The following is a 22,401-nucleotide window of genomic DNA, read 5'->3' as shown; positions in this document are numbered from 1 at the left end:
GCAATCCTCTATGCCATTTCTGAATAAATCAGTGGATAATTTCTTAACAATATCTACGGCCAACCATGTATAAGTTTTTGGACAAATAGTCGTGCGCATTCCTGGATTTAATTCTTACGAAGTTTCTGTAACATTGATAGAGAATTACCAGAAGATTATTGAAGAATCTTTGGGTGAAGTGATGGGTTAATCCGATACCAGGCGCATCGTGTTATGCACAGCACGAGTGTGATGATGCTAGCGAATTCTGAACGTGCGATTGCTCTTCAAATGATCTTTCGAAGCATTGCTGAATCTCTTGAAGATTATCAGAGCATTTCCTATAGAACTCCCACAGCACACTTTTCTGGCTGATTCAGAATTGCTGTTAAAAATTTATGGAAGTAGTTCTTTATTAATTTATGAAAAATAAATTGATAAATTTCCTACTGATATGTATGGCATCATTCATAAAACTATTTAGAGCAGTTTATGACGATTTTTTGAAAGTTTTTTCTGCAGACTTGTCGAAGAAATTCCAGCATATTCGATGGAGTTTCTGTGCGATGAGACATTTTCAAAGCATCTTCAGTGTCTCCTGAAAACTTTTGCGATTAGCCACAGGCCACTTCTGTGCAAAGAAAAACAAATCTTCACGATTCACATAATTTTTGCTGTTTATCCATTCGTTATCTATAGATGCGGAAATAAACTCAACCCAACTGGTTCTAAAGTTATGGACAAATACAAGGATTCAAATATAAAGGATATTCATGTTTTTTTCATAAGAAGGATAACAAAAGTTGATCCAATAATTGATTCAGGATCACTCAGAATCTTTCCATAAATTCTTCTAGAGATCTCTCTAACAATTCTTTCAGAAATTCTTTCAGCGATTTTGCAAAGGATACTTAGAAGAGTTTCTCCGAAATTTGATCCAGAAAATTTTTGAAAACTCCAAAGCTACTACCTCTAGTAAATTTCTCAGATATTACTTTTATTTTGTTTTCCAAAACTATATTAAAATTTCCTCCATACGTTTTTTCACTAATCATTAAAAAAATTTTCTAGTAACACCAGGAGATCTTCCAAAAAATTTTAAAGAATTTGTTCCGAGAAAATCTACAAAAGTTCAATCCAGAATGTTTGGAAAGGAGTTTTTTTTTCAAGAAACCGTGCAAGAATTCCTTCGCCTGTTCATATGAATTTCTCCATGAATTCATCCACGTTTGTTCCCTGAAATGCAAAATTCCTTGATGGGTTCTTCGGACAAATATTTTGTTTCTAAAAATTTTTCCAACATTTCATCTAAGTATTACTCCTGCAGTTTTACCAAACATTTCTAAAAAAGTTAAAAAAAATTCCATGCAATCTTCAAAAGTTTATTTAAGTCTTTGAAGTTTTTTTTTTTCATTTTCTTCTATACTAGCTATTTTTTCAATAATTGCTCCGATCATTCCTATAAAAATTTCAATAGAGATTCTGTCTAATGTTTTTCGAGAAATTTGTTTAGAAAGTCCTGTGGAATGCTATCCCGAGGTTCGATTGATTTTTTTTAAATATATCAGCATATTATCTAGGGAATCTTCTAAAACTTCTTCAAGTTATTTCAAAGATCCTCAAGGATGATCATTTAAGATGATTTCAAAACTTATACAAAGTCACTCTGGGATTTTCTTCAGAAATACAGTCGACTCTCCACACTCCATGTTCTACATCACGATATCTCTCCCTATGTCGATGATTCTTTCTGTTCCTTTATTGTGCACGTTCACTCTCCATGTGTCGATATCCTCCTCACCTCAATATGATTTTCATTCCCGATTTTCTCTTCGTATGTCGATATGGTCATCATCAATGGTTACTAAACTAAATTTTAGGGGTTCAAAACAATTTGCGAACAAAAATGACGGCTGTTAGTTTTTAATCTTCCTATTAAAGTAGCGCTTTTCAATCTGGTATTCATTTAAAACTTGTTCTATGCCTTGATCTGTTCCTATGTCGATGGTCCTGGAGACACTTCTGGAAGAATTCCTGAAAAAAACTTCGAAGACATACTTAAAATCTCAGAGAATTACTGGAGAATTTTGTGTAGAAATTTTAGAAGGAATCTCTGGAACAATTGTTGAAGGTTTCTTTAGGGAAATTTCTAGTTGAAATTATACATAAATACTGAAAGACAATTTTAGAGGGAATCCCTAGAAATTTCTGGAAAAGTTTTGATTGATTTTTTGAAGACGTTTGGACCGGAAACCTTTGAGGATGTCCCAGGGAAATGGATGGATGAATCACTGGATAAAATTTTGGAGGAATTCAGACTTTCTTGAAAAAATTTTCAAAGAATTTTTGGAGGAATTTAGAGGGTTTCTGAAATAATTTTTGGAGCAATTCCATTTCTGTTGTTCTCCTTGTGAAAATCCAGGATGAATGAGGTATCTTGGGGTCCAGATAGCCGTAGCGGTAAACGCGCAGCTATTCAGCAAAACCAAGCTGAGGGTCGAGGGTTCGAATCCCACCGGTCGAGGATCTTTTCGGGTTGGAAATTTTCTCGACTTCCCAGGGCATAGAGTATCTTCGTACCTGCCACACGATATACACATGCAAAAAATGGTCATTGGCATAGTAAGCTCTCAGTTAATAACTGTGGAAGTGCTCATAAGAACACTAAGCTGAGAAGCAGGCTCTGTCCTAGTAGGGACGTAACGCCAGAAAGAAGAAGAAGATGTATCTTAAACAAAACTATTGGAAAAATCCGTTGGAAATAATTACTAAATGAACTCCTTTAGAACTTTCGGAGTAATATCTGAACATTTGGGCAAATGCCTGAATGAATTTCTGACGATAATTCTAGATAAAATCAATCAAAACATACACGCTTTAATATTTGTCGTAATGTCACGAGCAATTCTCAAAAAAGTCTAAGATCTTAAAGAAATGTCTGCTCTGATGCTATGAAAAGTTAAACTCTTATCTACTGGCTCCTATTAGGGGTAGTGCTTCGTGAAGCCCAAGCGGGACAGTTCGGTTTTGCGTCGTCCGATAGGTTTTGCTCACGGTTTCGCGCATGGTTTCGTCGCCGAAGATTTTTTTTTCTGTTCTGAAGCGTCTTGCCGGGTAGGTGTTTGGGAAGGCACAAGCAAGACGGTTTGTTTTCGGGACGCCAAGAAGTTTTGCTGTCAGTGTCAGTTTTGTGTTCAGTCGAGGATGGATTACCAACTGGTGAGTTCGTTTCATGCTTGTAATAACACATTTTTTTTTTCTTAAAAGCGTAACTTTTAAGTAATATTAAAACAAACTTTATATGGTTCGTCACTATAAGTGTCGACATTATGCTTTTTTCATATATAATTTCAATATCCATATATTTTTCTCTTTTTGACATTATTAAAAATTATCTCTTGAATTGTTCGACAATGTGAATGTTGACGTATATTTTAAAACTTCTACCATATCGAGACGATTGTACCCCGTTTGCAATAAAGTCATTTGGCATAAGGTCGTTTGGCATAAAGCCGTTTGGCATAAAGTCGTTTGGCATAATGGCCGTTTGGCATAATGATTGAGTTAGAATGAATATCGACATTTTCGAAACTTTTACCGAGAACAGCACCACTGAGCCCATAGCAAAAAGAACATAAAGTATCGTTGAGTTGTTGCGATATACATATTTGAAAATAGTAAATTGTCAAAGAAAGTTCGCAGTAATTAATAAAGGGAGCGCAAATATTTTGCTGCAGATCAAGCTCTGTTCCAGTTTGTACATAACACTTGATGAAAATTACTTGGTAGAAGAAGGAAACATTTATTTGCAAAATATTAAAAGCTCTTATCCAAAGATCTATTATTGCAGCATAATGCAAAATAGCCTACATACGAGAACAACACATTTTTGAAGAAAATATATGTGGCAATACTTTTGAACGATTCAATATAAATTTTGATTTTGAAAGTGTACATCAAAAACGCTGTCTATTTTCGAAAGGAGGGAAAATTTGTGATTGAAATAATATTTTTCCAGAATATGTTGAAAGGAGATCTTGTTTTTGCAAAAACATATGTTGAATATTCACAGGTTCTAAAGTAATTATTATTTTAACAGCACATCTTGCAAGAATTGCGAAATATATAAATGGTAAACATTTTGTTTGACTAAATAATATAATTTAAAACAGTATAGATATAAAGAACAGCCTATTTTTAGAAGAAGGCAAAATTTATGATTAAATCAATAGAAGATTGGACGCCAAAAACTATTGCGGCATAGTTAAACGAAAAGACATCAAAAATTGCGTTCAGGATCAAAGCTCTGGTTCAACTTTTCCCCGAATGTCGTTTCTCTGAATGTCGGTTCCCCGAATGTCAGTTCCTAGAATGACTCGTTTCCCCGAAAAGTGATGCAGTTTAAATAGGTGCTATAATAGTCCTTAGTGGCTGGAAGGTGAACGAGCAAGAACGATAAGCAATCAAAAGAAGCTGGTATTCTGTCATTATTGGCTATACTTATGTTGGCAAAAATATTGAGGACGGTAAAACTCGAAAGAACCGCCAATTAAATAAAGAATGGTGCATATCAGATGGTCAGTTCGCTCACCACCCTGAAATGTTTAAAGTTACGACAAGTATGAGTGCCACAAACTTTTCGGGGAAGTGGACTTTTTGTTGAAGCGGGATATTTGGGAAACTGGTATTCGGAATAATGGCGTTCGGGGTAATGACATTTAGGGAACCGACATTACGGGATAAGTAGCACAACCCATCAAAGTAACTGCAGTAATCGATAACTCTTTTCGCTGATAACTTGAGCAGATCAATAACATTGCCGCCATTTTATCAGTTGGGAACAACAAAATATCTAAAAAATAAAGAAATCTTAAAAGAACAGCCTATGTATAAAAGAAGATGAAATTTGTTTCAATTTCAAATGAACAGATTTTATGCCTATAATTGGTTACATCATATTAAAAAAAATCCAATGTTTGAAAGAAGGGTAAATTAGTGCTAATTATATCAAAATCTTCAGTGCAAAAAAATATTCCAATAGCGGAACTCAAAAGAAGACTAATTCTTTGAAAGAAGGGTAATTTCTGCATAAATTATAAAATATTATTGACAATAACTTTCCTAATATGCTTTAGTTTATTCAAGATCATATGTTTGTAGAATAAAGTGACATTTTGTATCAATTATTATCAATTATTGACTCCAAAATAAGCCCGAATCTCATCTTAAGAAATTCTTGGTTTCAAACTCATTATGCCAAATGACTTTTATGCCAAACGACCATTATGCCAAACGACCGTTATGCCAAACGACTTTATGCCAAATGACCATTATGCCAAACGGCTTTATGCCAAACGACTTTATGCCAAATGACCTACCACCATCGAGACAAAATGCACAGTAATACTCATATGTAATTTTCAAACAAACTATGTATAGTTCGTCACTACAAGTGTCAGCATTATTCCTGTTTCATATAATTTAAAATATATACATGTAATTTTCAGTTTTCGTCATTAATAAAAACATCTTTTGAATTGTTCGACATTATAGATGTTGACGTATTTGTTAAAGCTTCTACCAAAAACATCTCGAGACAAAAATACAAAACTAGCATTAAATATAAGTCGTATATTTCCCCCTTGTCCATGGATCGCATCATCGACCAGAGGTGACTCCCAGATCTTTTCCTCCCTCACTAATAAACACCCTTCCCGTGGTGATTGCGGAGATGCAAAGGTATTCTCGGTCTCTAGAAGCAACAATCATTACACCCTAACATTTCTTCCCCATCCCAACTGACTGTAAGGACTTGGCCAGCGCCGTTATTGATCAATAATTTTAGATCTGCTAAAATTGAACTTCGAGAGTAAGCGGAAACTCCCATCTCTTATTCATTTGGATCGTAGTGCAATTCTTACCAGTTCCGATCAATCACGGAGTAGCAACCATGTACATGTCAGTCTATGCTATGCTATGCTATGCTATCTACTGGCTCCTATTAGGTTTCGTTATGTTTTCTTGGTTTCATTTTTATCTCTTTTCGGTCTCTTTTTGGTTCCTCTTAGGCCTCTTTTTGCTGGCAAAAGGTTTTCAATTTTCTATTTCCTACACTCAATCGCTACCAGCCCGTGCCAGTCTTATGAGAACGACTGGCATGAAAATGAAGGGACGTCAGTAACAAAAATGTAGTTTTGTAAAATTTGACTTTCAAGTTTTTTCAGCAATTTTTCATTTTATAAAAATTTTATGAGAGTCAAATAAACAAGCCAGTGTTCTAAAACTTATATAATTTTTCTGTTGAACGTGGACGCGCCTCTGGTCCAAACCAAATCATATGATAGATACTTTTTGAAATGTGGGAACTAAGAATGCCATTCATTTTGGAATCCTGAAAATTCTTTTTAAATGCCTGGAAGCTATAAATCAAATACGGATATTCTGTAAGAATACCAGCTCATTCTCGGAATTTCAGCATACTGTTTAACTTCCCCTGAAGATCGACCAAATTCTAACTAATCCCATGAAAAAAACCCCAGCGCTTCAAGATTTTTTTTTTTCTATCTTTATTAACGAGATTTTTAGCCCTGGGCTAGTTTATCTCGGGACCAACGGCTTTACTCCCCTTCCGAAGGAAGTCGTCACTGAATTTTTTAGTGACTATCTCGGGGATGGGATTCGATCCCAGGTCCTCGGCGTGAGAGGCGTGTGTTCTAACCACTACACGAGGTCCGTCCCCTATTCAAGATTTTAAATTCTTTATATATCCACTTTTGAATTTGAGCAATCTCCTTCTGAAATCCCAATAAACCCTTGGAAATCTCGATATATCTCCGAAGTCAACGTTGCCCGCCAAGGGCTGAAAATCTCCCTAATAAAGATAAATAATAATAATAACGTTGCCCAAATGGGTCACAGTTATGAATAATCGAAATTTTGGAAAACTTCCAGACTAGAGGAGCAAAACAAAAATATTATAAAATTGAATCAAAATATAATATGTATATCTTATTATAATATATTTTTTTACATTATATCTCGAACAATTTTTCAAATAGACGTAAGTCCCTTGCATTTCTTGTTGAGATAAACAACTTCGAAGATTTTTGATCTAAATTTTATTCCCATTTAAGGTCCAGACGTTTTATTCAATAAGAATATGTCGTTCATACATAATTCATAAAAGATCTACCATTCTGTCGGTAATAATTACAGTTTAATTAGAAAAAATATGTTTTTTGAGAAAATATATATTACCACGTTTTGCTACCATAAACCGAGATAAGACATTTCCATAAGTCGAGCTGAAAGCATGTGCGTTACTTTCGTCAATACGTTACGTTATGTTGTCATCTGCATGTTTGCTTACTTATACTTGAATTAAACAACAAAAAAAAACTCAATTTTTATAGACAATATACTATTAAAATAAACAACGGGTTGTTTTTATATGTTTTGAAACAGCCAAGTTAGTTTGTTAGTTTGCAGCTGAGTCTGCAGTTAGTTTTGATTGAATTGGAACCAAATCTTCTGTAAGGTTAGTTGTATTGTGCTCTGCAAGATAAATCCACGTAATGCGATTATCTGAAAATGTCGATATACCGTTGCAGTGATAATGAAAATCACCAAATGTTTCAGATTTAGCAAATTTGAAACATTTGCGTCCTTGAAGAATGAAAAAATCCAAGCCTACTTGAATTTTGACGTTGCGTTTGAATTGCGCGCATATCTTCTGCGCGTTACCGCCGCCGCTGGATGTGGATTTAATATAAGCGCCGCAATACATTACTTTCTAGGATATCCTACGTACTTATATCAATCATCCCAAACCAGATATGCCTAGGTACTTCCCGGTTGCCGCCTCGCTCACGGGAGCCTCCCCGTCGATTATCCTGGTGAAAATTACGCGATAGGGATAAGCGCTCGAGCCGCAGTGATAAGAATCACCACCACCGAAAAATCGACCAACAGCTGAGCTGAGACTACCGAGGGTGTTGCCGCACCAATGAACACGATCGCCATCGACGGGAACGGTAACGGAAACGTTCCAGCTCAAAGGAGAACTGCACTCTTTTCGTACGGATTTGTTTTACACGACCGTGTCGCTTGTGTCGACGAAGAAACCGGCGATAAATCAGACCTGGAGAACATCCCCAGACAACCAAAACACACTCCGACATTATCGACGTCCAGGACCTATCGTGGCGCTAACATCGACTCTGATCTGACCACTATCTGGTGATGGTCAAACTGCGCCCAAAACTCTCCGTCGTTAACAACCCAGACAACCAAAATGTACGCATAACGAAATCACCAGAAGGCTTTATATGTGCAACATTTAACTTATTAGATGTCGCGAAAAGGCCTTCTACGTACAAAAGTGGAGGCGATATGCGTGCATACATTATGTGATGAATAATAATATACAATGCGAGTGTATAAATTTTCTACCGAACAAACCTGTGATCTTATCCGACTTAACTTATGATAACAAATGTTGATTTGACAGCTGCTACGGAATGATCCGATTTTGTTTGTACGAGTGTACGAGATGAAACAAAATGTACAAGTGAACTCAGAAAAGAAGTGTTTTATGCGAGGAAGGTCATCAATCTGACGAGTTTATCCACGGTGTTTTGCGGGTTTGATGTAATTAGTATGAATAAACGAGTTGTAACGTGAACTTTCATGCGATTTCTGGTTGTCTGGGTCGTGGATTTGGTCACCCAAAACATTTACGTTCCCAATGCGCAGAGGAGGAACGAGTAGAGGAGCTTTTTTTTATTAATTTAAGTTTAACGAACGCATGATGTTGTAGATCCGGAAGCTAAGGTATGGTACACAAATTATTTCACGCTAAACTTCAACATTTTTTGCCACACTCCCCTCTTCTTTTTGCTACACTTTTTGTATGGGACCACCGAAATTTTTGTAAGGTTATTCACGCTTAACTCCCCCCATTAAAGCGTCATCATATCTATAATATATAATATCTGAGCATAAACGGCTTCGAACAGATCTTGACTCGTAAATTCTGATTGAATAACCCTAATTCCACTTCAGATTTGTTTAACCCTAAGTTGCACAATGTGGCTTTAATCAAACACAACAGCTGAAATCAAAACGACAAAAGTCGATCTGTTTCAATGTTTTTTTTACTACTTTTGCTGTTTTCACTCGGGTGTATCTATGCAAACAGTTGTTTTGATGGATTCGTCGATTTGTAAGCAAAAGGGTGTAACCGATTGTTTTTCTCGATAGGGATGATAGTAATGTTTCGTCATTGTGTAAAAATAATTCCAATTTTTTTTATGGACGGTATACATTGAAATTCTTAAATTGGCATGATTTTTGCTACTTTTGCAATCGTTTATAACTAAAAACCCGTTTTTTCATATTTTGCGACTTACGTCCATTTGAAAAAGTATTCGAGATATAGTATTTATTATATTACCATTTTGATTCATATTACGGACAGCTTCAAATTCCGGACACTCTACTTTGTATGGGAAACATTTCACGCGAAATGTTTCAATTTTTGCTGTTCAAAAGTTCTCAATTTCAAGGCTCGTTTTAGTAAACTTTTTCCATAAATATCTTTGAAAATTTATAATGCCCAACTACCTTAGATGTCTCTTTGGTGGTTTAACGATTTCGATTGATGATTTGACTGTTCCATTAATGATTATCATGAGCTGTCCGGAATTCGATTCAAAGTGTCCGGAATATGAGGCAAAAGTGAGGAATCATGAAAAGGCCACACATTTTCATTTATTTAAAATTATTAAAGTTGTGGAAGCGTATTCTTCACCCACCGTTCGAAAGTAAAAGGCTTCCGACGCTCGATAGCGCTAAGGAATCATACAGAATGATTTATTTTGTATGCTCTATGCTGGTTTATATTTCCCTGAGTCCTTAAGTTTCCTTAATATGAATCAAAACGGTATATAATGGAATTATTATATAATTTTGTCCACATCTTCTTCTTTCTGGCGTTTACGGCCCCAATGGGCAGAACCTGCTTCTCAGCTTAGTGTTCTTATGAGCACTTCCACAGTTATTAACTGAGAGCTTACTATGCCGATGACCATTTTTGCATGTGTATATCGTGTGGCAGGTACGAAGATACTCTATGCCCTGGGAAGTCGAGAAAATTTCCAACCCGAAAAGATCCTCGACCGGTGGAATTTGAACCCACGACCCTCAGCTTGGTCATGCTGAATAGCTGCGCGCTTACCGCTACGGCTATCTGGGTTCCATAATTTTGTCCACATAAAATTTTGAAAAAAAAAATCAAGATAATGTTTTATATTCGTCATGAATATATATTTTGATTGTTTTATATAGAAAATGATAAACTTTTAAGTATTTCAAAAGATCGGGTACTTACCGGACTCCAATAATTCCCCAGCATTCTCACCTAAACCTCAAGATACTTCGCATAAAACCACATCTCAAAATTTTACTGAAATCCAGAACTTCTATTGAAATTTCAGAATTTTTATAGAAACCTAAGGATTCCAACTGGATGCTCAGAACTTGCTTCCGAGTTTCTGATCACCCATTGGAATTCAACATTCTCATAAAAAAAAATCCAAAACTCCCTCCGGAATATCCACTGAAAGAGAGTTTTATATTCAGGGCACATCAATAATATTTAGTTGATGTGTAAAACATCCAACAAAAAAATAAGAACAAAGGTAATTATGAAATACGACGATTTGATGCAAAAGGCGTTATCAAATACGACGATTTGATGCGATATGTTTAATTGACAGAAACTAACACTAACAGCAAACCATATACTCAAAAATCAAGAGCAAGTTAGGGTAAGCCAACAAAAAAAAAGGGAACAATACGCGAAGTACCAAAATGATGTGAGAAAGTGCCAATACGTATGCTAATGACAGCCGTGTCAGTCCTCTGACCAAACGCGAATAATAGTCATCATTCGCGCTGCACGGTTACTCACAGTGCCTGGGAACTCTTGAATGTACACTCACGTAACTTATTCTTTCGATTCATTTGCGGATCAACGGTTTCACTTCTTTTTTTAAGCTTATCATCACGTCGTCACTATATAACCTGAAGCTTATAAGTGATTATCTCTGGGATTCGATCCCAGTTCCTCTTCGTGAAAGGTATGTGTTCTATTCACTACACCAGGTCCGTCCCCAGAAGCGATTGTTTGCAGTTTATTCCGTCTGCTGAACACATCAATGTGAGCCATAAAGACTGAATAAATCAGATTTTCTACCTCCTTTTTTCTTTCTCCATGAAACTTAATCCATATCTCATATCCTCGGCAGAAGCTGTAAATTAAATTTCTTATCCTTGGAAACAAACGACCTACTTTCTCTGGCCCAACAGGGAAAACCTTCTGCTCTTCCCTCTGTTCAACTTTGTTGCTGCAGACGGTCATCTTTTATGCACTAGCAAGTCCAAAATGCACCGTAGTCCACCATTTGATCTGATTTGCATTCGACCAGAGAAACAAAGAGTATATATAATGTTAGAAGCGTACTTTCATAGTCCTTTACGGGGCAGGTGTATTTTCGTAATTGGATGGAATGACGTAAGCGCCGTTAGAATTAAAAATAATAACAATCCAAAAATTCTCATCCTAAACTGTCATATTTGTTGCCGATGTTTTAAGTTTTATTCCTAAATTTGCTGATATTTCCAATGCCACATACGCTCCTTCATCATATTACGGCAGTACATCTCTTGCTTTACAGCACAATAAAGCAAACATCTGATTGAAGATCCATTAACTACGCCATGCAAAAACTGCACCGTTGCACCGTTTTTTCTCTTTTATCATATATTTGTATGGGGCCTTCTCAAATTTTGAATGGACATTCCACTCAATCCCACCTTGTCCAATGAATGCGTCTCGTAATTTATGGGCATTCCTTAACTTTTCCTTCTAAGCAGGCAACCTGCTGTATCAGATTAACTCAAGTGAAGGTCCATTCGCCCAGATTCCTTCAGGTTAGTCATTTCCCAAGCTTAGTGCCTGACCGGGAACACCATATTGCGTCATGGGATAAAGTTCAGCTCTGGAATCTAGCAGTTTGTCATGAATGCTAATTTGATAATAAAGGTCTTGAAGAATTACAAAAAAGATACTTGGAATCGGGACAGGGAATTAAATTTTGATGAGCTCATTCGACTGCCATCCGAACAGATGTGCTCTTTAGATGAACAGCCCGAAGCGAAATTAATTCAAAATCGAAATGTTTCATTTTTGTCGTTTAATTGGATTTTCCAGCTAATTACGTTCCATGGGATTCCTTCGCGCGAACAAGCTCAGTGGCAATGGCGACGGGAATCCAAATTGAATGCATTCGTTGCGATGAGTTCGTTTTAGCAAAATGAGTGGGTGTTTTTCTGATTTAGGAAATTTGACCTGCTATACTTACCCTCAACCTCCTGGAGGTCAATATCTGCTTGCACGTGATGGGATGGATTATGGCAAAGTATCGCTCCATGCAAATCACCACCAGGATGAAAATCGACGCCGTGTAGCTCAACGAGTGCACAAATTGGTACATCTTGCACAGGAAGTCACCAAATACCCAACTGAAACAAGAAGAAACACGGAACAAATATTAACGTTCTGTTAAAACCATGAATTGAGTGCTACCACAACAAGTTAAGAAGTTAATTGGATTGTTCGAATCAGATTCGTGAGCTAATGCGGTGCTTTCAAGTGCACCGAAATCACATTTAAGGACTTACGGACCAAGTCTCCGTTTAGCAAACGGCGAGACTTTCACACTGACAACTTCCGGTAAAAACGGTTCAGTGTCGACTAAAGACCTTAATTATGTTTTGCATCTTTCCTGCCTGGGACGACGGCGGGGTCTTTTTACGGAGTTCATAACATGACGGAAGCACAAACGACTTGGAAACTTTTCCAATTTCTAGCCACCGATGGAAGCTTGAAACCGGCTGAGTGGAATGTTGTAGCAATAAGATGTGATATAGAGGAAACTTAGTATACATTTCGCGGTGTTGAATTGGAAGCAAGTGTTTAATGTAATCTAACGCTGATTATAGCTTCAATCGCGTACATTTTAAAAAACTATATAGCACTTCAAAATTTTAAGCTTCGTTAAAAAACTATTCTTGAATCAAATATGCTTCGCCTATTAACTTTATATTTGAAATATTAAAAATTTCCTTTAGCATTATGATAAAGTACTTTTAAAATTCTTTAAGTCCATAGACAATTAAGATTTCGTCCAAAGATCTAAATTTAATTATCTTGATAGAAAAAATCAAATCTTCTAAATGATCCACCATACATCTTTTTAAGTAGATGAAAAAACCGAATTTAGTACTATACCATTTAATTCCACTAGAGTTTGTATCCTTTGACAGATACGCGTATTTCGACCTCAACTGTAAGGCCGTCTTCAGTGTCGTGTACTAGACTCTGAGTCTAGTACTTGGAAGTCGAGTCTAGTACATGATACTGAAGACGGCCTTACAGTTGAGGTCGAAATACGCGTATTTGTCAAAGGATACAAACTCTAGTAGAATTAAATGGTATAGTACTAAATTCGGGTTTTTCATCTACTTATAGGTATTCTACTAAACAGCTCGAAGATTTATTATCATCTTTTTAAGTTACTGTGAGGGATTTAACAAGTATGCAGTATAGTGTCTTATTTTTTTTCTTCATGTGTTTATCGGATTATTATTAAACCATTAAACCTGCTGAGAATTTCTAAACGAATTCTTCTAGGAATACTTTCAATAGTTCTTGAAGAGATTCACAGTAATTCCTCCAAGCGCTGTATAACATTCTCAAATCTCCTGCTTGAGATTTTGCATATTTGAGTTGTAACTCACGCAACTTAACAAATAAAACACCATGCATGAATCGTCTCATCCGTTTAACTCATTCGCAGGTATTTCCACATTTTATTCACGCAAAGCACTTATTTTATGTTTTTCTGATAGAATTTAAACAACCCTTTCTTATGAAAACATTAAATTGGATTTTGACAAATTTCTTAAGGGTCATATGATAGAATCGTTTTTGACGACATGAACGTGAGCAAATGATTTTGTATCAAAATCTCGTGCGTTGTGTGAAACTTTTCTTCTTCTTTTATTGTCAACTTTATTTTTATTTTCCACTGTAAATGGGGGCCGTGTTTACATAAAATGGCATCCGAACCAACATCCAGTGAATGAATGTTCACCGGATGAACATTGAGTGGATGAATGTGCAGCGAAATTGATCATTTTTGTAAACACGGCCCGCAGTAAAGATTTTCTTCCCGCTGGAAGTTGCAGCGTGACGTCATCGTGGATTAGTTCAAGGGTTGGTTTGGTTTGGTTAGCGAAACGGCTTTCTCGCTCCCGACTGTGCGTGGAAGCGAGTGAGGGAAACGCAATAACTGAGTGAGTGTTTCCCATCCTTCACGGGTAGGAATCAGAATCCAAAAACAAGATTATGACTCATGATATCATGATTCCAGTATGTTTTCATCTTATGATTTCTACCCGTGTAAGCTACGGGGCTGACAACCAAAATTCAAATTGCTCGTATTTGGAACTCATTTATCATTTGGAAACAAAATGTTTTCATACAAAAAGTGAATAGACCCGTTATTTGTTATAAGTTATGATGCAGCACGATATTAAGAAAAAAATAAAATTAACCTAGAATAATGCTAAAGCCCCCAAAACATTCTGAAGTTTTCAGAATTTTCGTTGGCTGCTTGGGCACGTCAGGAGTTAATCATCAATATTAACCTCCTTTTCCCGAGCAGCCTAGATAGCCGCGTAGTGTCGGTAGCGGTTGTTTCAACTGGCTAAGAATTAACACTACGGACTGCCTGTTCCGGTGGTAAAAGTCCACCTCACAGGTGACCCCTAATTTATGGTGTGATGCGTACCGTGCCTAAGAATGAATGGTTAGGGGGGTCTAAATAAAACCTAACCGCAAACGGAGCCTGTGGGGTACCAGGGCGCCCTCCACAGTATTGAGTCCTTCCTGTGCTACCCGGAGCAATGGTGCAGGTGACCTTGTGTTTCTCCGAGATAATCGGCTGCCCTTCTTCAGTCTCTATCCTGAGGCTTAATAAGGGTGGGATTATGAATATGTTGACATTTAATTTAAATTATCACCTATATGGATTCGCATTATGCGTTTTACACAGTGTATTCTGTGCTCTTTCGCCTTTGGCGACTTTAAATAGATACCGATCTGGTTTTTTCGTTGCTGGTCTTTTTCGTGCTGAGATTGCAAAAAGCTTAATCCTGCCTAGTTTGGGTAGTGGCTACGGTTAGGTTAGCTCAGATCAATCTTCAGCATAAAAGAACAGCAACGATCAATCTTTGCAGACTCATGCAAAATGGTGCAGCCCAAGTGGCGCTAGTTCAAGAACCCTACTTTCGTAGAGGGAACTTCTATCTAGGTAACCTTGTGGACCCAGTTTTTGCTACTTTTAGCAAGCTTGAAATGGCAAACTCGCGCTCCATGCCCCGCGCATGCGTGCTCGTTAATAAAGCAATCGTTGCTACACTCATTTCTGAGTTAACTACCAGAGATGTATGTGCTGTCACAATCGATGTTTCTGTTGGTGACCTCAACAGGAAATACGTCTATTGTTCGGTATATTTACCACATGATGAACCATCCCCAACGGATGACTTCAAACGAGTTGTCGTACACTGCGTAACAAAAGGCCTTCCGCTGATTGTGGGCAGTGATGCCAATGCTCATCACATCATCTGGGGCAGCTCGGATATCAATTTGAGAGGCTCCAGTCTGATGGAATACTTAAGTAGTACAGACCTTGGATTACTTAACATAGGCAATCGCCCAACCTTCATGGTTTCTAATAGAGAAGAAGTGTTAGACATAACGCTCTGCTCGAATAGAATCAGTCACGAGTTGACGAATTGGCATGTATCAGATGAGGAATCATTATCTGATCATCGCTACATCTTCTTTGAACATTCAAATGTAACTGCGCAGACTTTGCGTTTTAGGAATCCCCGGTCAACAAACTGGGAACTCTACATTGAATTGGTTGCGACCAAATTTCATGGATATTCTCCGTCCATTGAAAATCCAAGTGATCTGGATGATGCCGTTGATACTACAACATCCTACATTATGGAAGCTTTTGAAGAAGCATGTCCTCTGCGGTCTGTAAAGACTACAAGAGGGACCCCATGGTGGAATTCCGATCTGACTAGACTCAGGAAACAATGTAGAAGGAGTTGGAACAGACGCCGTTCAGCTGGATCAGAGTCGTTCAAGTCAGCTCGCAAGGCTTACAAGAAGGCTCTTCGTTCTGCTGAACGATCCGGCTGGAAAAACCTTTGTACAAATGTTTCCAGTTTGAGTGAAGTCAGTCGGTTGAACAAAATTCTTGCAAAATCTAAGGATTTCCAAGTGAACGAAATTCGCTTACCTAATGGTGACTTTACTTCTTCCGATGAAGAAGTTTTAGAATGTTTATTCAATACACACTTCCCCGGATGTGTGGACATAGCATCTACGGATGAACCAAATGTCTTTTCATGTAGTTACGAGTCTCTGGCCTCGGCTCGCAGTATCGTAACTACTGAATCGATTCAATGGGCACTTAATAGTTTTGCTCCTTTCAAATCTCCAGGAGCGGATGGGATTTATCCTGTTCTGCTCCAAAAGGGATTTGAGTCTATCAAACATGTTTTGAAAAAGCTACTTGTAAGCAGTTTTGCTACCGGGTACATTCCCAAATCCTGGCGTGATATTACTGTAAAGTTTATCCCAAAAGGAGGACGTGCGTCGTATGAGGAAGCAAAGAGTTTTAGACCAATCAGTCTGACCTCTTTTCTTCTGAAATGTCTGGAACGCATTATCGATCATCACATCCGTGATGTTTATTTGGCAAACATGCCTCTTCATGTGAATCAACATGCTTACCAATCTGGAAAGTCCACTGTGACTCTTTTACACAAAGTTGTATACGATATCGAGAAAGCATTCGCTCAGAAGCAATCCTGCTTGGGTGTTTTCTTGGATATTGAGGGTGCCTTTGATAACGTGTCTTTCGATGCCATATTGGAAGCCGCACGAAACCATGGGCTACCTACAATGATTACCAATTGGATTCATCAAATGCTCAAAAACCGACATCTCTTCTCGACATTGCGTCAAGCAGCGATTCGAAAATTGAGTGTTTGCGGATGCCCCCAAGGGGGAGTCTTGTCACCACTTTTGTGGAATCTCGTAGCAGATACGCTATTGAGACAACTCAATAATAGCGGTTTTCCAACTTATGGATTTGCCGACGACTATCTAGCTCTGATAGTTGGTATGTGCATAAGCACCCTATTCGACCTGATGCAAAGTGCTCTTCAGGTAGTCGAGAGTTGGTGTCGCCAATATGGCCTTTCGGTTAACCCGAATAAAACATCTATTGTTCTTTTTACGGAAAGACGAAACCGCGATGGAATTCGACCTTTACGTCTTTTTGGCACTGAGATTAATGTGACTGATCAAGTAAAGTATGTCGGAGTCATTCTAGATTCCAAACTTTTATGGACAGCTCACATTGATTTCAGAGTCAAAAAAGCTTGTATGGCCTTCGGTCAATGCCGGCGAACCTTTGGTAAAACTTGGGGCCTTAAACCCAAATATATCAAATGGATTTACACAACAGTTGTTCGACCAATATTGGCATATGGATGTCTTGTGTGGTGGCAAAAGGGCGAAGTGAGAACAATCCAATCAAAATTGGGCCATCTCCAAAGGATGTGCTTGATGGCGATGTCTGGTGCGTTCTCTACAACTCCCACAGCAGCGCTCGAGGCCCTTTTCGACGTTGCGCCACTACACATATATCTTAAACAAGAAGCATTTTCTTGCTCTTACCGTTTATGGGTACTGGATCAACTGGAGAAAAATCCAGTGAATCGTAGATCTACACACACTTCGTTGTTTCCACTTTTGGTGAATTGGGACAAAATTGTCCTTGCTCCAAGTGATCTCACAATTGCTTGTCACTTACCATTCAATTCCCTTCACGGGAAGAGTGGACGGCTGGCTATTTGGAAAGAAGTATATCAAACAATATAGTATGTTACACTGATGGCTCCCTTCTTGAAGGTAGAGCTGGTGCAGGAGTATATTCTCGTGAGCTAAGGCTGAATCAGTTTTACTCACTTGGTAGAAACTGCACCGTTTTTCAGGCGGAAATATTTGCTCTTATGTGTGGAGTGCAATCAGCACTTCAACAGCGCGTAATGGGTAAAGTCATATACTTCTGTTCAGATAGTCAGGCTGCTATAAAAGCTCTCGCTTCGGCCAACTCAAGGTCGAAGCTTGTTATCGCATGTCGAACTCAAATTGAGGAACTGAATTCAGTCAACTCTGTAAACCTTGTATGGGTAGCTGGCCATTCTTCCATCGCTGGAAATGAATTGGCTGATGAGCTAGCTCGCGATGGAGCATCGCATGACTTCATTGGCCCTGAGCCGGCTATTCCAATTTCGAAGTGCTGGGTGAAGCTTCAGATAAACTCTTGGGCAGCAACTCAGCACAAGCAATATTGGAATAGTTTGGAGTCGTGTCGTCAAACAAAATTGTATATTACTGAGCCATCTCCAAAGGTGGCGAAGTATTTAACAAATCTGTCAAAGCAGAATTGCAGTCTCTTGGTCAGAGCGTTGACAGGCCACTGCCGACTCAACTATCACATGGCAAATATTCAGCGTGCTGACTCATTTGTGTGTGATAGTTGTGACTCCGATTATGGAACTTCGTATCACCTGATATGTAACTGTCCAGTTTTTGCGCAAATGCGATTCCAATTACTTGGTAAACACTTATTAAGTGAAACTGAATACAGAAGCCTGAATCTTCAGGACATCTTGTTATTCGTAACCCGCTGTGGTAATGAGCTATAGACTCTCTTTACGCTCATGCGTTTTGCAGTGCCCTTTTTAGGGCGCTGTTCGAACCCATTGTGGTATGGAGCTACATGCTCTCATTTCGCTTATGCGATCTTCCCTCTTCAAGGGACCCCACTCCTATTTCCTCCCATCTTTCCCTTCCCTTTCCTCTCCCATCGGGTAGATGATGAAATAGGCTCAAATATGGCGATGGCACAAATCTCCCAACTGGTGGGGAACGTGCCTTTGGAGCCGGCCTTCTGATACCTGATATGATGCAGCACGATATTAAGAAAAAAATAAAATTAACCTAGAATAATGCTAAAGCCCCCAAAACATTCTGAAGTTTTCACCATAATCTACACAGGTTCATAAATAATTTTAAGAGAGTGATGTCCACGTTTTGTGGTTTACGGCACTTATTTAGCCTTAACAGACGTGTTCACAAATTTTGACAAGATATTGGATATTGGTCATCCAAATCAACCTGGAGTTCAAGTCATTTTGATTTATCAAATCTACTTCAGTTTATACTCACCCAATTCCCGTGAAACTTTCTCGTTCCTATCCATAAAGCTTCATATGACTCGGAAAGTTTACTGCCACTATGGGCGGTTTCCATACTGACTGACGGCCAAAAATATTTTTTCCATCTCTTATCGTATTTATGAGTTTTGTGATACAAATTTAATGTTTTATTTTCAAAAACAAGTTTCCAAGACTAACTTTTGAATAGGGCCTATAGCGAAATAATAGTTTTGTTACTAATGATGCATATAAGCCATTTATGTGATAAACCTTGTGCAAACCATTATAAATTTTAGATCTTACATTGATATGATACTATGAATGATTTAGCGATATTCATTTATTCTCTGAATTAGTTTTCAGCTGTTTTTAATAGAAATTAGTTAAAAATATTGGAAAAATTCAAAAAGCCCTTAAAAAGTGCAAATTTGTGCAGCTTAATTCTTCACGATCCTTTAGTTTGCACCTCAAAGTAACCTTGGTAATAAATTTTAGCCTGAAGCAACTTGGGAAAAAAAAGTATGGGATGTATAAAGTTTCGATATATAATCATTTTTTTTTCAGTGCGCTCCCCGAATTTTTCCGACCTAAAGTACGAATTTTTATTTAATTTGTTTTTTCTTAGATAGCTTTTTGAATAAGCTATTGGACAGTGTATAAAGATTATTATTATTTATTTATTTTAACAAAAAATTTGGAAGAGGGAAAAACCCCTTTGAGTGATTTCGTACCGAAATCTTTCTCAAAGAGGCACAAAACCTCTTCATCTTTTCATACAACATTACAAAACAAGTTAAACATGAACTTAAAACTAAAGGCTCATACGGCAAAAATATGACCATAGCAGAGCCACAAACTGCAACATGAATCCATTGTTAAATGAAGTATGGGTTGACTTCCAAAACAGGATGAGGGAGGGGGTCTGCCAAAAAAGAATGCATCTTCATATCTGAAAATAAAAATAAAAAAACACACACAAAGCACGAGTATCAAGCAATATATGAGATTTCATTCAAAAAACCAAATAAGAGTTTAAATATATGATAACATCTTGTACCCAGTATATCCCGAATAGATACAGGAATTGAATGGCCATAATTTATTATATTATTAAATAGTTTATTTCTCGGTAGAATGAACCTAGAACATTGAAGTACAATATGATCAATGTCTTCATAAGATTCACCACATTCACATAAATTTGAATCTACAATATTGATACGATATAAATGATTGTTACAAATATAATGATTTGAAATCAATCGCGAAAATGTACAAATAAAATTTCTGGATCCTGGTATATTTCTAAACCAAGGAAAATGATTGACTTTTGGACAAATTGAATGACACCATCTTCCTTTATTACTGGAGTTCCAGCAAGTTTGCCAATTATCAAGGGAATGTATTTTTAATTTAGTATAATGTTCAGAAGGAAAAATATCACGATCATAAGTTATACCCCGATCAACACCAAGTTTAGCCAATGAATCAGCCTGCTCATTACCGTATAATCTACAATGAGCAGGAATCCACACAAATTTAATGATAAATCCTTGACTATGCAAATTGAATAATATTTTTTTCATCATGAATAAAATATGATGAGTTTTGAAATTGAAAGAGATGGAACTCAAAGCATGAAGACAACTCAAGCTATCAGAACATACAATGTAAACATTTGGTGGGCAATCCTTTATCAAGTTACAGGTAAAGTATAATGCAATCAATTCTGCAATGAATATGGAGCAAGGAGATTTTAATTTGAAAAATGAGCCAAAAATTCATTGTATACTCCAAAACCCGCGATACCTTGAGCTAAAGATCCATCAGTGAAATAAAATTGTGAAGAAGTAATTCCATCAAATTTACGTATAAATAAAATATTGGCAAAAGAAGAATAAAGATGGTTTGGAATTTGTTTCAGTTCATGGAATAGAGAAAAATCAATCAAAGGTTGAAAAGTGTGAATATTAATTTCAAAATTATAAAAACTATTATATGAAATTGGTACAATATTTTCAGATGAGCAATGAATGTAAGATTCCAATATTTTGCTCGTTGGGTTAATCTCGAATAAGGACTTCAAAATATTGATAATTGGATGATTATTTGATAAACAATTCATCAAAAATTTACAATTCAGTTCTTGATATCGAATTTTAAGTGGTACAACACCAGTCAATATTTCTGTTGATTGAGTATGAGTTGAATTCATAAGTTTCAAACAAATTCTCAAACAACGAAATTGTATTTTTTCAAGTTTGATAAAATGTGTTTGTGCAGCACTTCCAAAAGTGAAACAACCATATTCCATTACTGAACGAATAGTAATTTTGTAAAGTGTAATCAAATCAGATGGATTAGCACCCCACCAAGTACCTGTAATAGTACGGAGAAAATTGATTCGTTTCGAACATGTTTTTTGAATTTGTTTAATTTGAAAGTTCCAATTTAATTTAGAATCAAACCATATGCCAAGGTATTTAAATTCATCAACTTGTTCAATTTCGATTCCATTAAGATATAAATTAATGGAAATGTTCGAATGTTTTCTCGAAAAGATTATATATTTAGTTTTTTGAACAGAAAACGAAAATCCGTTCTCATGAGCCCATGAATCAATATTATTCAAGGCACATTGCATAAAATGACTAATGACTTCTCTACTTTTGCCGCTGATAGAAATAACATTATCATCAGCAAATTGAAGCAAATAACAGCCATTAGGAATTATTGATGCCATATCGCTGGTAAACAAATTATATAAAAATGGACTTAAACATGATCCTTGTGGAAGTCCAAAATAACTATATCTTAATAATTTTGAGTCTCCATTATGGAAAAAAATCATAATTTTGAAAGAAAATAAATTATATAAGAAATTAGAAAACATACTGGGAATTTTGAAATTATTCATCTTTTCAAACAATAAGTCAATTAGAACAGAATCATAGGCTCCAGAAACATCAAGAAAAGTGGAAA

At 36.9% G+C, this 22,401-nt stretch overlaps 1 protein-coding gene across 3 annotated transcripts in view; it reads right to left on the bottom strand.

Moving 5' to 3' along the window:
* Nucleotides 1–22,401, bottom strand: part of LOC5565305 (trissin receptor) — a 307,255-nt gene that overhangs the window by 62,446 nt on the left and 222,408 nt on the right. For all 3 annotated transcript variants that reach the window (XM_021846795.1, XM_021846797.1, XM_021846796.1), the window contains one exon: nucleotides 12,405–12,564. In XM_021846795.1, the coding sequence (XP_021702487.1) occupies nucleotides 12,405–12,564 (160 nt within the window). The remainder of the gene's footprint in view (nucleotides 1–12,404; nucleotides 12,565–22,401) is intronic.

Source organism: Aedes aegypti, chromosome 2 (assembly GCF_002204515.2).
Source record: "Aedes aegypti strain LVP_AGWG chromosome 2, AaegL5.0 Primary Assembly, whole genome shotgun sequence".
NCBI classification, from domain to species: Eukaryota; Metazoa; Arthropoda; class Insecta; order Diptera; family Culicidae; genus Aedes; species Aedes aegypti.
This window is presented reverse-complemented; position numbering and strand designations above follow the sequence as displayed.